Genomic DNA, 17,461 nt, shown 5'->3' with positions numbered 1-17,461 from the left:
GACCCCCCTCTCACTTTCCTGTTCTTCAATTTTATTATCAGTGTGAGTTTTGATTGAACTTTCTCCACTGACCTGGTATTGGCATTAAAACTAATTTACTAGCTAAGAGCTCCTAAAATAGGTTCCGCACCCATGACAGTATGTTGTAGTGACATGCTCACTCTCACATTTATTATCCTAGTCCTAAAGAGGTTTGTGTGTATTTTTTTTATATATATATACAGTACAGTCAAAGAACAGAAACAAGACAGATATAGACTTAAACCTAGATTTTTACTGGAAAATCCATTTTTAGAAACATCTTTAATGCTCAGTGCTGTACTGCTACAGGACAAAGTTAAAACCATACACTTCAACTGTGTAAGTACAGCGTTACAGGAAATCTGTAGAGTTTCATACAATTTCTGAAATAAATAAATATATATATATAGGACTAATAAAGATAGAAACCATGAGTTAGCTCATTGTTCTCGAATGTATCAAAATTACCAGAGTTCAAACCTGGACCAAGGTTCAAGTCCATTCGACTCCTCCCTTTTCTTTTCTGTGAGCTGACATCATGCAGTCTATTCATAACGCTGTCAATCAGTCGTGATTTAATCCAATCATCATCCCCGGAGTCGTTTAAAAGAGAACGATATGGCAAATGGGCCACCCGAAAAGAACTCCGTCTTCGTGCCCGCTGCAAAAAGGTTTCATTTGCGTTTCGATTATTCGAGGCGCCAGTGAAAAATGATTTGAAATGACTCATTACAGCCCACTTTTCCGAGGCACAATCAGACGGTCAAAAGGACCTCGGTATGATTTCTGTTCTGACCTTGAACATTTGCGTGAACATTTTGCTGTCTGGCGAAATTTCACCCCATTTCGCCAGACCCCTCGTTCTTGGTATTAAACTTTAATTAGATAAGTAACACTTTAGTTTGTAAAGTGAGTAGTATACATGAAAATACATGAAACCTTAATAAGCCTTTGCAGACAGTCAAGGACTATTTAAACAGTCATAGAGAAGGTTTTTTACCATGTAACATAAGTTTATGTTTTGGCTACTGTTTTTCATTACTGTCTGAAACCATTTCCAGTTCTACTATCGAACACCTAGTACAGAACGTATCTCCGCCTTTGTATCAAGTCTGGCTGTCATGTCACAGTCACATAACAATGATGAGACATTACTTGCAAACGCTGGTTAGGTGACAAATTTAACACTCCACTGTTTCCTGTACTAGGCACTTGGTTCATTAATAAGATTGACATAAAATCCTGCTTGGTAACACGGCTAACCTCTATGAAAGCATTACTTTTGGTTAAGCTTTTAAATAAAAGTGATGTACTGTACAGTATACTATGACAATTTCATAACACACTGACATATGTGTGTTTTTTATTGTTGACTATGTAAAGTGAGATAAATTTTACTATTCATATGATCCTAATGAATACTTATTGGCAAGACCATGATGACAGGAAAGTAATCTGGGGAGTTCGAGTCAAACCGGGACTTTTGATTGCATGGAATAACAGAACACAGTTATGAGAGTAAAAACTTTTTTTTTGTTTGAAGTCTTCTGTAATCGTTTTCCAAATTCTTCTATAGACATTTCTCACTTATACGTCGTCATTAACAAAAGAATTTATCACAAGTCCTGGTTTGGCTTGAACGCCCCAAAGTGCTGTTTGACGTCATAACATCATTATGTGACTAGGACATCCCAGAACCAGGAACTACGAATTGTCCTTAAGATTAAGAATAAGTCTATCCTAAAAACAGATCAAAGTGACTTGACATAACTGTTATGACTTCAATATTAGTCGTCAATTTTTAAAACATCTAAAAAGGAAATGAACCGTAATCATTTCTGTCAACTCGGCATGAAAGGCTTATGCAGGTGTTCTGTATCTACTGTATGAACACTACTCTGTACCACTATGATAAATAAAGTTAGTTTCTGATACCTTCTAAAGTTAAATCTCACAATCACCGAAGGACTTCTCTGTCCCATAAATAGTGTCCCTCGTGTAACATTACATCAATTAATACAATTCATCTATAATTACAGATAATATCTGTTATTTGTTCTAAGCATTTTTTGTCCTGAGTCTGATCCTAAACATTTCTCACACACTCTATTGCGAACCCGGCGGTTGATAAAACAATAGTCTGAGATACACATGAAAACATTACACATACAGATTGTTCTACAGTTAATGTCACAATGTCTATTGCTACGAAAGATATGAATTCGAAGACGTCCAGTGAAAGACATGCAGGTATAAAATCCTCCTCTGAGCTCCGAGTCCAGTCAGGTGGAGGTGACGTATGTAAATCATGACGCAGAAAAATGTCCAGCATTACACAATCCGCTAAATCTCACAAATTCATCATAATACCACGCTCCAGATTTAGATGAGGCATGTGTGTAAGTCACAGTCACATCGTGTCCTGTCTAAAAGATCCGTGCCCAACACCCAGATGGTTCTACGTCTCTTGCTGAGTCCTTATGGTTTTCTGACTGGCTCCGATCCCAGGCCTCCAACAAGCTGATTAAGGTCAGTGCTATTGTTCTTGTTGACCTACATATCCTTGGCGCTTTATGGACATGGAATCAGGAATGCAATTGGATAGTAGGAGGAAAACAAAACAGCACAGTGCTGAAAAAATGTAAAAAAGAAATTCTATACATGAATGAGCTAGCAAATAAAATCTAGTTCTATTATCACCTCTTATTATTACTATTTAGGTTCCACAACATTAAATGTAAATTTTAACAGATAAAACATACAACGATGGTGAATTGATGTGATATGAGAAGAATAAAACACATAAAAAAAAACATGCTATTACTAGAAAACAATCAACTTCAGGGTGACGGACTGCACCAAGTCATTGATTAGTTTCCTATAACTGTACACGCTCTCATGTTTTATCTATGATAGTGCCTTGTGTACATACTGTACAAAAGCAAACAGTGAGGTGATGACATACAGTAAAACAAACCTACAATTTTCCAGCTATAATTAAAAGGAAAAAAAAGCAGATTTGTCATCCAAAATATATCACAGTAGCATTTGTTTGGTAATGCTTATGATTATTAAAGAAGTATTGCAAAGAATTACACGCGTTATCATCCTTATATTATAAACAAGCTTTAGATCAGCTTCTTCACTTTGACTTTACAGAGCCGGTGATCTACTTTACAAATTGTTAATACACATCTGAGCAGACAGGAATGTAGACATGTACAGTACATAGTGTATATGAGAGGTTTTACGAAAATATCGGAGCGAATCCACTCAACAGTCAATTTCATCAGTACACCTCAATAATCACAAAACATCAACCTAATATTAATATCCATCAAGGTACTGTATGTCCCAAAATTACCAAATGACCAAATTCTTATCATGTTATTAGATACTATATAACAATATTATATTGAGCAGCATTTTAACATCAAACCCTTAATATTTTAAAACCATCATAAATTAGCACAATAACGTTCTCATGGTGAGTTTAATAGAATCTTATTAAACACTTATCAAGTGTCTTAGACACCAATTAATTCAATTGTAATTTTTGATCAAAATAAACTAAATGAAACAAATAATAATAAAATTCAATAAATAATGAGTAATTTTGTCACAATATGCATTCTAGAGGAATATGATTTAATTAAGCTTGACCTCAGAAATAAAGCTTGAGCCACCCCTTAATTAAAATATTAATAAATTTAAATATTTATTTAAACTTATCCTTATGTTAAATTAAATTCAATAAGATGGATTAAATTAAAGAAATGGGAGGAAATGTTTTACTGTGTCAGGCTAAAAAGAGCCTAAATATACTATTTAATAGCTGGATTAAATATATAAGGGGGGACCCAAGACTTTTATATTACTGTAAATTTGTAAGAAGTCATAATATATCGTTTAAGTAATCTGATTCATTTTGAATTTGCTAATGTGGGACCATGATGTCACTAGAAATATCATAACTACATATTGTGACATAATATTAAACGACAGTATTTTTGGTACATACCTACATCTGACATAGACAATGCTCATATATCTGGCATCTGCTTGGCAAATTTATAACAGCCATCAAGTTCACCCAAGCATTCCTGTTAGATACCTGAACATATTTTAATAAGAAAACCCAAGTCCTAACTCTAGAGAAATCTAACACACACATACAGTACACACACTCAAAAGAAACTCTACATTATATTTTGTCTGACCTTTTATTTCCACAACTCCCATGACTTCTGTGATTAATTCTGAATCATTGCTGTCTCCTGGCCTGTTTTCTTTTGGAGTGCAGAAGAAGGTCAGGGAGGTTACTTTATAAAACCTGAGTTCTCCTCCAGAAAAAAAGAAGAAGAAAAAAAAAAAAACAGGCCATGTGTCAAAAAATATCAATGCTCTGAATAAGATAGGAATACTGGATTTCTCAACTACAGTACTATGTAGACATCCTACTATAAGTTCTCAACTACAGTACTATGTGGATTCCTGTGAGATTAGTAAAATATATGTGTTCATTTTACCATCTCTACCTGATAAAGAACATGTAAGTACTTTCTAAAAGAAGACTGTATCACAAAGACCAAAAATGGTCCCAGAGGGGTTCGTTAAACCACAGCTACACAGCTACTCAAAAACAATTGCGGCTATGTTAGCTTCCTCTCAAAGGACGTCCTCTAAAAAACAGAAAATCAATTTCAATTAAAACACATCATTAAGTTCTATATGAACCTATCATTCATCACCATTATCCATTACATCTCTCATTCGTAGGTGAGAGGTCAAAAGGTCTGGGTGGACAAATGGCACCTTATAGCAATGGCCGAATCTCCTGCCATCATCCGCATGTCAGAGCGACCTACTCAAACAGCCGTCTTCATGCCGTCTCACCATCTTCCTCCAGCTCAGAGCATTCACACTGAGGCTCTAGTGAGGAACAGCCACGGTAGGGCCCTAAATGGAGCTACGTGCCTCTCTCGGGCACTCTAAAGAGAAAGGACGAGTCGTCACAAAAGGTCGTCGTAGTCGAGGAGTTTGGAGTGCTGCCGGCTCTTCCATAGTCGAAACAGACGAAAGTCAAAGTACATCTCGATCATCTCCTTCCCTAAAGCAGCAGAAGAAAGAAGGATTTCACTTGCTGAGGTTGAAGAATGAAAGAAAGGAAAATGATACATAGTCGGTTTGTATGTTGTTTTCAAAACACAGCCAATTATCAGCAGCAGCCAGACATCTGATCCAGCTGTGCATGAATCCAGAGGAGATAAATAAAACAGAGACAAAGCAACTGAGGAAAAGGAGGAGGGTTAGATGGAGGAACAGCAGGAGAGAACTCTCCTGGGTCCAATAACGAGAGCAAGTCTGTAGGGGGACGTATTGGGAGCTTAAATGGAATGTAATTAACAACCAATCAATAGCCGGAAAAAATAACCACGAGTTAAAGCAAGTCAGATTTGTGCATGCATCCATGCTGAGAACGCATGTATCACTCATGTGTGATCCTGCCTGCTTGTCTTTCTGTTTATTTGCCAATGTGTGATGGATGAGAGTCATTTCCTGACCCACACCATGACCGAGTTGAGATACTGGAAACCTTCAGCAGGACACATGACCTACTGAGTACTGGATTTTTAATATACTGTATACACTATATGGGCAAAAGTATTTGGCCAAACTTGTTAATTATTGAATTCAGGTGTTTGAATAAGGCCCTTTATCCCCAGTGAAGGGCAATCTTAATGCTTTAGGATATCAAGACATCCTAGACAATGCTACAGTATGCTTCCAACTTCGTGGCAACAGTTTGGTGAAGGCCTTTTTCTATTCCAATATGACTGTGCACCAGTGCACAAAGCAAGGACTATTAGGACATGGTTTATTGAGTTTTGTGTGGAAGAACTTGACTGGCCCGCACACCGAGCCCTTGTAACGCCAACATTATTGAGTACATTTGGGATGAACTGGAATGGAGATTGAAGTATATGCATTTGCATAAAGTGTCATATTTAGCCAAAATATGTATACACAATAATAAAAGAATATTAATATCTTAATATTATCATTTATATATTAATATATAACATATAGCAATAAATTTTGTATTAAAATATTTATACAAGTTTTTTCTTTTCCTGAAGTGTGTATATATTTTTTTGTCTGACTCTGTATATAAATATATATGAGACAGTAAATCCAAGTCTGCAAGACTGAGAGAGTGTGTAAGAGTGTGTGTGTGTGTGTGTACTCACCTTGTGCTGAGAGTTCCAGAGGACTTTTAAAGTCCACAGCATACGGTCTCATCAGTCTCTTGAGGTTCTGCACCAGCTGAAAAAAAACAGCAAAGAAAACTAAACAGCAAATCAATTTAAAAATGCTTGATAAAAGAAACAAAATCACTAATCATACAACTAAGTTTACGTTATGTCTAAACAGTTGAAGTATTTTCTAGACAGTATCAGATGAAACCTACAGAAGAACGTGATGGTTATCAGAGTTGTTGGGCGCCTGAGGGAAGTGGAGGCGGTTGTGTGTCACGGAGCAGAAGGAGTGAAATTACAAGGAACAGTAGAGTTCTAAGCTGTCGGTTTTAGTAAGGCTTATGATTGACCTTTGTTGGAAGGGACTCTGATGTAACCTCTGCGAGAATCCATTCTCTTTGGATCACGTTACACTGTATATCAAAACTCATGTCACAAACAGAGCTCTTACTCAGTTGTTTTTATTCCTAATTTAAAAAATATATATTTCTGCAGTACTTTTCCCTTTTTTCGCCGTTTTAATGCATGCTTTCTAACATTTCTTTGCACCAAATTCCTTGTAAGTGAAAACCTACTCGACAATAAACCTAATTCTGATTCCTTTTCGCATGTGTCATCTGCAACATAAGCATAATTTATGCTGAAATAGCAATATCAATATCAAATATCATAATAATGAATGAATGTGTTAATGTTAATTGGTAATAATGTTATGGCTGATCAGTGTATATTCATTATTCAAAATCAACAGAAAACTTTTAATAACTGTGTTTCAGTGCCATCAACACATAATAACCACTATGGACAGTTTCTTTAAGTTCTAAACAGTATGAAGTTATGTAAAGATCTTAATTGTGTTATGTTATTTCTTGAAGACTTAATAAAAGATAACCTAAATGCATTATATACCCTACATAATTAGATCCAGAGCTAGTCCATAAGCTATAAGCATTGCTTTTCTCCATGGTACAACACCCATTTTTATCAATGTTATATTGCGTCATTTCTCTTTCTTTGAAGGTGATGTAAAATTGATTAATTCATCATAAGATGAGAAAAAGTCAACGATAATCACACAAGCAGTCGAGTGAGTTATGAGCCGCCAAGTTCATTACACATTTGGTTGTCCCATATGATCGGTTTTCACACATGGAGACTCATGATGGCAAGTATGATGCACTCAAGTGCAGCCTGGGAAAAGGATTGTAGGGGCTTAGGATGCCGTGTCTACCATTACATCTATTCTCTTATCACTTGAGCCAAAGCCACACTTAACAAACACCCTGTTTAAGGGAAGATGAGTTTAAATCAAGAAATCATTGGGCAGTGGTGCCTCAAACGGTTAGGGGTCTGTTGAGCCCCTTGAGCAAGTCCCTTAACCCTATCTGCACCAGACGCACTGTATCCTGGTTGACCTTGTGCTCTAACCAAAGTTCCCTAATTGGGATATGTGAAAAAATCTTTTCACAATCTTAACAACAAAAAATTGTCTTAAGCAACATCAACTGGGATACAAAAAAACAACAGCAGATCCTCTATTAACAGATCACAGTCCCATGCATTAGAAAAAAATTATTGGCAGTTGATTAGACCTAAGACAAGTTACAGGACTGTCAGTTACGTTAAAACAGTTAGTTTTTTTTTTTTTTTCATTTAGGTTTAGCAAACTGACTCAATGGATTTAAACTGACAATGAAAATGTCTTTGAAAAGATGGAAGCTTGAGAAGTTTGCATTTATTAAAAAGGAAAGCACTTGTCTATGTTTTCTTACGCACACTACTGCTATTTTGGGATGCGTGATCGGCTTTGCAGTGTTGGGCAGAGACATGTTCCTGAACATCAATGACACTACCGATCATCCCAGAGGATAGTACTAGCAAAGTCCATCCAATAGGCTGGAGGGGACAGATTCACTACCGCAGTCCAATTCGGTGGCCTTACTGGGTGCACCCAACTCAGTGGATGAGGGTGACATCATCTTAACATCTAAATATCTGACCAGAGAGTGAGAAGTAGACCTCTTGAGTCCAGTCACTTCAGCCCCTGCTTCTTGTGATGAGGTCTTCACCCAGCCACCCTTTTATTTTGGGGACACTATTTTTTTCTCAGGGCATCACTTTGAACATCAACCCATTTACTTGAAATGGCACTGACAGTGCTGCTTCACCTGAAATGCCACTGAGAATGTCAGCCCACCTGCTTCTGATATCACTGCATCATCTGATTTTGCTGAACGTATCATCTTGTCTTCTGACCCACCACTGGCACAACTGTGTCACCAAGTCCAGGGATAGCTCAGTGGTTAAGGCATTGGACTATGGTTTGAAAGATCCCAGGTTCAAACCCCACAACCACCAAGTTGCCACTGTTGGGCCCTTGAGCAAGGCCCTTAACCCTCAACTGCTCAGATGTATAATGAGATAAAAATGTAAGTCACTCTGGATAAGAGCGTCTGCCAAATGCCTAAATGTAAATCCGACAGACAAGAGTGCTCTGCTTATCAGAATGTTGCCTTTCTTCTAGTTAAGGACAGTGCACCACCTCCCTGCTCTCCACTTTATGTTGTCCAACTAAAGAACTTTCCTCTCTCTACCTGCAGCACAAAAAAACTTCGCACCTCGTCCCCTGATTTCTAAAGAACATTATCCTCTGTGGTTCCTTAGGGATCAGCCCTCTGTTTTCTGATGACTGTCTTTTCAGACGTTCAGGAACTGCACCTTAAACAAGGTTAGCGCCCTGAGGGTGCTCTACTATAGCCACCACCTGTAACTAACCACATTCACCTGAGTCTTTATCCATATCCTGCTCTACAGACTACACCACTGTACCTCTGTCCGGTTTTTCTTATCATAACTTTGTCTAGCATTTGTTGAGTATCTGTTTTTGTCCCTGCGCCCAGCACCAAAGTCCCTGTAGTGGTGATCTAGTTTTGTTTTTGCGTGTGTGCTTGCACAATGTTTATTTAAAAAACGAGTCTGCAACCCTTCTGTCTCAAGTTCCAGACATTATTCTCCATGCAATAATAATAGTTGCTTCTCATCTGTCCATGGCACTAGTGACACTAAAAAACAAAATGACTCCATTTAAAAGAGTCTTATTTTTAGCTTTAGACCTATTCATTAATTAGTTGATGGAACATTAATAGACAGGATTACTGTTATTACTTCCCAGAAAAAAGTCACTTATTCAGACCTCTGTATCTGGATCTTGTTTCAGGTTCTTGGTGGATTTTTATAACCATTCTCATTTATCAAGTACCAGCAATAAGTACAAAAGTAACATGGTTCTCTAAGTATACAGTACACACTCTGAACTCAGACTGCTGTTCTGATCAATGTGCTCTGTACAAAGAGAGATAATGTACAATTCTCCACCTAAAAACTTATTAATGCTCTCTTATAATAATAATATAATATATTACAATATAAATGCTTACATGCTCGTAGCTCGAAAATGCCCGAGACTGCATTCTAAGAATACACTGATCTTATACACCATAAGCATCTACTGTTTCCTCTAGAGAACAATATGTTGCATCAAGCGCAGTGTGGCACGGACCTCTGAAGTGCTGCTGACGTGTAGATGAAGTAGGGGTGGTATTTTTAGAAGGATGACTAAAGTTTCCAGCTGCCCCCCTCCATTACTGAAAAGCTGAGTTAGTACAGGTGAAAGCAATGGGGCAGAAAATCTCTATAAGTTGCGAAAAAAAGAAGAAATTGCCATGGTTCGTTACCCATGTAAAGCTTTCAGGAGGAATGTTAGTGCACAAGTACATGATAGTAAAAAAATGTGAAAGTGTGTTTCTTTTTGCATGGTGTGTGTATCTGTGTATACAGGACTACAGTAAAACACTACAGTCTGATGTTCAAACATAGCTATCATATGGAGAAAGAAAATTTGAGTGGCAGAGGTATAGGTCCCATCTCTTAGAGGCATCAATATAAATTTTCAATTTTGGCATCCGTATTAGATAACAGCTTTTGGCAAATGTCATAAAAGACTATTTTGCACTTTTGGGGAGGAAAGTGTAACAGCTTCATGAATGGTTTCCAAAAATATAAAGAATGGTACAAAGATTGTTATCAGTGACAGTCAGTTTCACACCACAAAATTCCTCGTACAGTAGAAGGAGATACCCGATACATTGTCTAGTCCAAATACTTTGACAGTGTTACAGGCTTTCTGTTTACTATCCTTGACATATTCATTGAAAAGATGGTATGCACCAAGTAGTGCATCACTCTGAAATAATTGATAGAACGCATTGGCTAAGCCTAATTGCTTCATTGGCTATTGCTGAGCCAATTTTGTCTTGTTTTCCCCAAAAGCTCTTTTCATAATTAGAAAAAGTACAAAAGGTGCTGCAAAAGAAACTGGGAATTCTGCCAGCCTAAAAATGATGCATAAGTTACTACTTTGTAAGTCTTACACTTTCTACTGAATGTCCTGTACTATTTTGTACAGCCTGATTTTGTTAACCCACTTTAATACACAGTACTTTGCGAACGTCTTAAGCCAACCTGACTTTCTTCATATTACTTTCAAGTATGCAGCTTCAATTTAATAAATGGGATCAAAAGTTTTTGACAAGTTGCAAAGTGTCTAAAGACAAAATAAAAAAATAGGTTGTTTATTGAACAACCTCAGCAGCAACCTCTTTTCCCCTCTCATCTGTTTCATCACTCAGCATTCAGCATCACCAGTATACTAATCATCTGTCATTATCTGCACCTGTTTCTTACTGCTCCATGCCTTAAATTAGATGGCATTTTATACTTGAATAATTCATAGATCACTGTGTGGCTTAGCAAACATAAAACATTCATCTAAAACTGGTCAGGTACAGGGACTGGACTGAACATGAGAGACAAAACCTTATCAGAAATATTTCTTTGGAAGCACAATATGAAGGAATGAATAGTGGTTTTAAGACTTTTGCATATGTATTTAGACTATTTTACCCAGGGGCTCACCAAATGTAAAATAATACATTAAGCAAATAAGAAGAAACATCTTAGTTATATCTACAGTACTAAATATGAATCTAGATATGCACAATAATGTAGAATATGTGGGTGGAATTTGTACCAAAGTATCATGCATTTATTAAAAACAGTAGAAATGTTTATCAAAATAAAATAAGAAAAAATATGAAAGCTTATAGCCAATACAAAGACACTGTATTAGACATCATAGTTCTGTACAAAGTTTTGTACTGTACATTATTTTATTCTTAAAGGAGGGAGAAATGATTTAATCCTCTAATCTATATTTTTTATCATTTCATTCTATTTTAGTGTTTTTATTATTTGTCATGTTAGCATCAGTGAGAACATTCTATGCTCGCAACACAATATTATACAATATACAGTACAATATACAATAAAGCCTATGATACTATTTAATTGTAAAATAGCATACATTAAAAAATAAAAACCATGAATAAAAATTCAGTAACACACAGAAAAACTAAAAAGAAAACACACACACACACACACACACATACTGGTTTTTGTGGTTTATAAGGTCTTTAAAGGCCAAACCGGTAGGGTGGTGGTTTAAGGGGACCCACCTTTCCCAATGCTTTACAGAGATGAGAATACTATCAAAAATGATTTAATCCTCTAATCTATTTTTTTCTATCAATTCATGCAATTTTAGTGTTTTTATTATTTGTCAAGTTAGCATCGGTGAGAATGATTCTATGCTTGCAACACAATATTATACAATATACAGTACAATATACAATAAAGCCTATGATACTATTTAATTGTAAAATAGCATACATTAAAAAATAAAAACCATGAATAAAAATTCAGTAACACACAGAAAAACTAAAAAGAAAACACACACACACACACACACACATACTGGTTTTTGTGGTTTATAAGGTCTTTAAAGGCCAAACCGGTAGGGTGGTGGTTTAAGAGGACCCACCTTTCCCAATGCTTTACAGAGATGAGAATACTATCAAAAATGATTTAATCCTCTAATCTATTTTTTTCTATCAATTCATGCAATTTTAGTGTTTTTATTATTTGTCAAGTTAGCATCGGTGAGAATGATTCTATGCTTGCAACACAATATTATACAATATACAGTACAATATACAATAAAGCCTATGATACTATTTAATTGTAAAACAGCATACATTAAAAAATAAAAACCATGAATAAAAATTCAGTAACACACAGAAAAACTAAAAAGAAAACACACACACACACACACACACACACACACACACACACACACACACATTCATCATTCATATGATTTTATTATAGACATGCTGTTAACTTTAAACAGCATTAATATAATAATGTAAATGCTAGAATCCTGCCTAAAGAAATCTAGACAATTCAGATGAAATAATTATGCCTTGCTACAATAAAACCCTGCGAAAACTTTATACTAAATTAATTTTACTTGCATTTTTTATATGATAATAATATTGCATGTCCAATTATCAATAAGCATGTGATTTTACTTAATGAGGACCTACATTTGTAAGTTGCTGCAGATATACTGTATATTATTGCAGTTAAATATGCAGTCCTTAATATATATGAAATGTAAGACAGAGATGCACTTACACTTATAGAGCAAGATTGTGATCTGCAGAGGTGGGCATGTCAGTGGTGACAGCGTGACTTTGTCAGTCACGGTGTGTCAGCATCTTACCTACTGTACATCTTTCACATTCCCCCACCTTTACCTGACTATGGCTTACATAACAGTCCCAGTCTACGGGCATAATTTGCTCACACAGACTTTACTTAAACCATATACTTAAAGTCCAGTAAAACCTGAACAGTGCAGCCTTTTCGAGATTTGTTATCTGATGAATAATGCATGCTGTACCTTCTCTCCATTAGGATTGCCCAACACATAACAGCCCATAATATGAATGAGATTGGGCTCAGGATTCAGCAAACTCATAAGCCGAGCAAGTTTCTTCCAAAACCTGAACACAAGGAGATAGATACAAAATTAGGCAACATGATTTAAATACCTGAAAGTGGTTTATCTTACAATTGGTAAAATATAGGACTGTTGTTGGTCTCATACTGTTAGTGTAAAAAGTGCAATAAAACGCAACAAGAAGTTTAAGTAACATATAGCTTACCGAGCCCTTTCTAAAATTTTCTATAAAGTTTCTACATAACATAACATATATAAAATTCGTTAGGACTCTCTTTTGCTTCAAGGTGCACGTTCTTCTGTAGAACTTCTCATTATATCATATTAAGTATTAAGACAGCAAATGCCATGTATTAAACCTATCCATGGCCTGGATCATCTCCAGATCTAAACCCAACAGCAAACTGTTGAACAGCAGTAAAGAAGGCAGGAAGAGTCAAGAAACCATCTTCTTCACATGATCTTCACTAAGCAATCAAGCAGGCATGGGTTAAGCGAGTGACACCAAAGTACTGCCATTTGTCTCTATACCTTTGGTCATTTGGTCTTTTAAAAAAATTCTTAACAGGAAATTTCTGAGACGACCTGCCTGGAATATTGAATGTTGTGTTTTAAACAAAATGTCATCAGTTGTTTAGTTGTCAATGGTTCAGAAGAAGTATTTTAAAAGGAACAAGGTGGAGACTCTAGTGAAAAAGCACTTTATAACCAGTAAAAGTTCATCCTTATTTAATGCTAAGGTTTGGGACAAGAGGTTAGCATTTAATGCTTTCACCACCTTGGCCTTAGTTTATTTCCTGGTCAGGACACCAATCACAGACACTGACGGTTGAACAAGCCAGTGCTCTTTTAGTGCCCATTGAATTCACAGTATAAACATAGTATGTTTAATAGAACTTCCATTAGTTTTTCTATAGAAATCCTAGTAATATTGTTCTTTATGAATTAAACCATAAGTGTGAAACGTCATATTACATCATATTTACTGTAGTCGCCCAGATTAGTTTTGATCTATGGGTAATAAATAGTTATAAATGGTAATAGTTTTCTTCTTTTTTTTTTTGCTATAAAAAACAAGCTTTTGGTTAAGTTAGTTTTCGGGGGGTAAATAGTTCCTTTCTTGCCTCCGAGTGGCACAGCTGATTGGCCGAGCTCTGTCCTAGAGGAGGTACTTAGTGCTAAGGAGGTAGCGAGCAGTTTGAGAAGATGCGGTCGGCTGGCATCATGTGGTTCGGAGGACACACGTCATAGTCTTCAGCTCTCTCAACTGAGTGGTTTCTAAACGTGATTTAATACCTGATTTGATGTAACAGGTTACATGTCAAACACACCTGCCATCACAATGATATCAGTGCACGGACAGCAGTAAAAAAAGGACTACTGTGACATCATCTTTAAGCAAATATGAACAAAACACCTGTCTTGTCTTATGCATTGATTAATAACATGTCAAGATTTTATGTGGTTCATATGATTTTATGTTGTATGTTTAGTAATTTTTAGATGCCAGCCATATAAACATGATCATACAATATTTTGAGAATCCCTGCTTTGCCTGAAAGCACTACAAACATTCATAAGTTCCAAGCAGAATGGATTGCAGCATTTGTTCCTGTAACACTACAGTATTGTATAACAGCTACAAACAGTTGTTCTCCAGCTTCCCTTTTTTCCTCTCTTGAATTTAATAAGAGAAAAAAGTGCAGCTTGTTAGTGAGAAGCACAAAGCCTTAAAGTCCTGTGTCTTGAACAATTGCATGAACTCTGACTACTGCAGCAACAACACTGGAGGGCTTCTTCCAAAAAAAACAAAAAAAAAAAAGCTAGCTGAACATCTTGTTAAAAAACAAACAAACAAACAAACAAAACTACAGTATCATTGATTTAATTTTTTATATGAAACTTCAACATCATATGTCCTTGCATAAGTTATCAATATTTTAATTTTTTATCATTTAGACCCCCTGTCTAGGGTTGTTAAATTATTTAGTTTTCTTAATTAATTCAACATGATTAGCAGTGATATGAGCCCGGGTTCGATTCCCGCCTTGGGGTACAGGTATGTGTGCATGGAGTTTGCATGTTCTCCAATGCCTCTAGTTTACTAGTTTCCTCACACAGTCCAAAGGCATGCAGATTAATCTAATTGGCGTTCCCAAATTGCCCATAGTGTGTGAATAAGTATTTATATATGTGTGTGCCTTGCGATGGATCGGCAACCTCATCCAGGGTGTACCACCATCATGCCCTAAATCTCCTGGGATTGTCACCCCCCGCCCCCGCAACATACAATATATGGGATTAAGCGGTATAGATGATGAGTGAATGAGTGAGTGACCTGTAATATGAGCTATGCAAATGTTTTTTTTTTCTTCCTTTTAATGCATTCACATCATATTATAATTATGGTAATCATGAGATGATGGCTCTTTTGCACACTGCTGTTCATCTTATATTTATGAAATAGCTATTCCCACCATAATAATAGGAGTTCAGTCCTTAAATTATACCTCTACCTACGTTCACTGCAGACGCCGTTGTCATTTTTGCGTTGGAGTTTGCTTGTCTGGTCCTTTTAGATAATTCCTAGCTTCCAAATGGTGTAAGACTGATATGATGCGATGTCTGTCAGTGTGTGTGGGACTCACTGAATCATGTCCTCCTCCTTCTCCACTTTTGCAAACGTGGCCACTTTGTTCTTCAGGAGATACAGGTGCCCAGGTCCTCCCTAACAGTTTATAAAGGAGTGATGTGGTTAGGCACGGTTTACAGACATGCACACACTTCCTCGTTAGTTGACAATGCACGCACACACGACAACACAGGTTTCTCACCTGACAAAAGATAAGCATGTTCCAGATTTTGCAGCCTTTTCTGTAGGCGGTGAGTTTCTTTTCAATCTCCTCTAGATTTCCAAGGAGTGAGATGAGGACAGAGAAGAACAGAAACGCAGAGACGAAGCAAGGCGAAGACAAAAAGAGGGAGAAAAGGGAGAGATATATGAAGACATAGAGAATGATTTAGTCCACAAAAGGTAATAATCGAAAGAGCTTCTGGTAGTAAAGATAATACAGCTGATAAACGGGTCACGATTTAAAACACTCACCCAGTATATCATCAAAAGTCGCATGCTCGTGGTCCTACACAGACAAACACAAGAGCATTTCAGATGAGAACATTAGCACTTAGTGTGCATTATTGTTTTTAAAAATCCTGAAACCTCATTATGTGTGCTTTATTCAAAATAATCCTCTTCTCACTTCAAGTTCAGTTATGGCAGCCTTGCAAAAATGTCATTTACATCACTAACACAGCCCAAAAGCAGGGACAAGCACATGAGACCATCAGGGCATTAGCATCTCCAAGCATCTTTCATAACATGCTAGACAAAAGCTGCTTTGATCTGTATGAATAATCGAGTGAAGTGAAAGACTCACATAGAGGATGGGGATGATGGACGGGTCGTTTCTGCGTATAATGTTGGGTACATACTCCGCCTTCGGAACCTTGGATGAAATCAGCTACGATGAAAAAACAAAACAAAACATGACAGGGGAATACAAGATCAATCAGTTGGATTGGCTCAAGGCAATCAGGCTAAAGGGGCTTGAGTTCAAAGCAAAAGGGCTAGTTGTTTCCAACCAAGGGAGGCATGTAAAATATGAATAACTATAATTATACTCAATATCATCTTGTTCTATGAATAGCTGTATTGACTTTATACGAGGAGAGTTCAAGTCACACCGGGACATTTAATGAATTTTTTTCATGAACGAAGGTGTAAAACTGATTTTCTTACCATAATTTAATGCACTGTAAATGATCTACGATGGGCATTCAAGTTCAACTGCGACTTCTGATGAAAGTTCTCATAAATGAAAGCGTAAAATAACTGATTTTGCTATTTAGCCATTTTAATATATATGGACCACAATGGACGTTCAAGTCAAACAAGGACTTGATTGTGCATTTAATTGTATTTTACAAAACACTTCAAGCAGTCGTTCAGTGGACATTTAGCATGGATAAATGGATAACTTGTCACCAACTTGTGGAAGAGACACATCTGTCTGTGGAAACTGGACACACAATCATTCACTTGAAGTCGTCTGGGAGTTATTGCCACCACCCCCATACAGTCCTGACCTTCCACATGTTTGGTCCATTTAAGGTTTTCCAGAAACGAGAATCTAAACACTACTTGGGTGAAGCTGAACCATATTTATGAGTCAAATGACTGAGGTATGACTCATTATAT

At 36.6% G+C, this 17,461-nt stretch overlaps 1 protein-coding gene across 1 annotated transcript in view; it reads right to left on the bottom strand.

Moving 5' to 3' along the window:
* Positions 1–254: 254 nt before the first annotated feature.
* Positions 255–17,461, bottom strand: part of nsmfb (NMDA receptor synaptonuclear signaling and neuronal migration factor b) — a 59,806-nt gene continuing 42,599 nt past the window's right edge. The window contains exons 10-17 of the mRNA XM_053481407.1: positions 16,641–16,724; positions 16,310–16,343; positions 16,038–16,108; positions 15,852–15,931; positions 13,144–13,246; positions 6,273–6,348; positions 4,242–5,131; positions 255–2,652 (exon numbers count right to left, since the gene is read on the bottom strand). Coding sequence (XP_053337382.1) covers positions 5,034–5,131; positions 6,273–6,348; positions 13,144–13,246; positions 15,852–15,931; positions 16,038–16,108; positions 16,310–16,343; positions 16,641–16,724 — 546 coding nt within the window. The 3' untranslated portion in view covers positions 255–2,652; positions 4,242–5,033. The remainder of the gene's footprint in view (positions 2,653–4,241; positions 5,132–6,272; positions 6,349–13,143; positions 13,247–15,851; positions 15,932–16,037; positions 16,109–16,309; positions 16,344–16,640; positions 16,725–17,461) is intronic.

The sequence above is a fragment of the Clarias gariepinus genome, chromosome 21, assembly GCF_024256425.1.
Source record: "Clarias gariepinus isolate MV-2021 ecotype Netherlands chromosome 21, CGAR_prim_01v2, whole genome shotgun sequence".
Taxonomy (NCBI): Eukaryota; Metazoa; Chordata; class Actinopteri; order Siluriformes; family Clariidae; genus Clarias; species Clarias gariepinus.
Note: the sequence above shows the minus strand (reverse complement) of the source record. Positions and strands in the feature narration are given on the sequence as shown.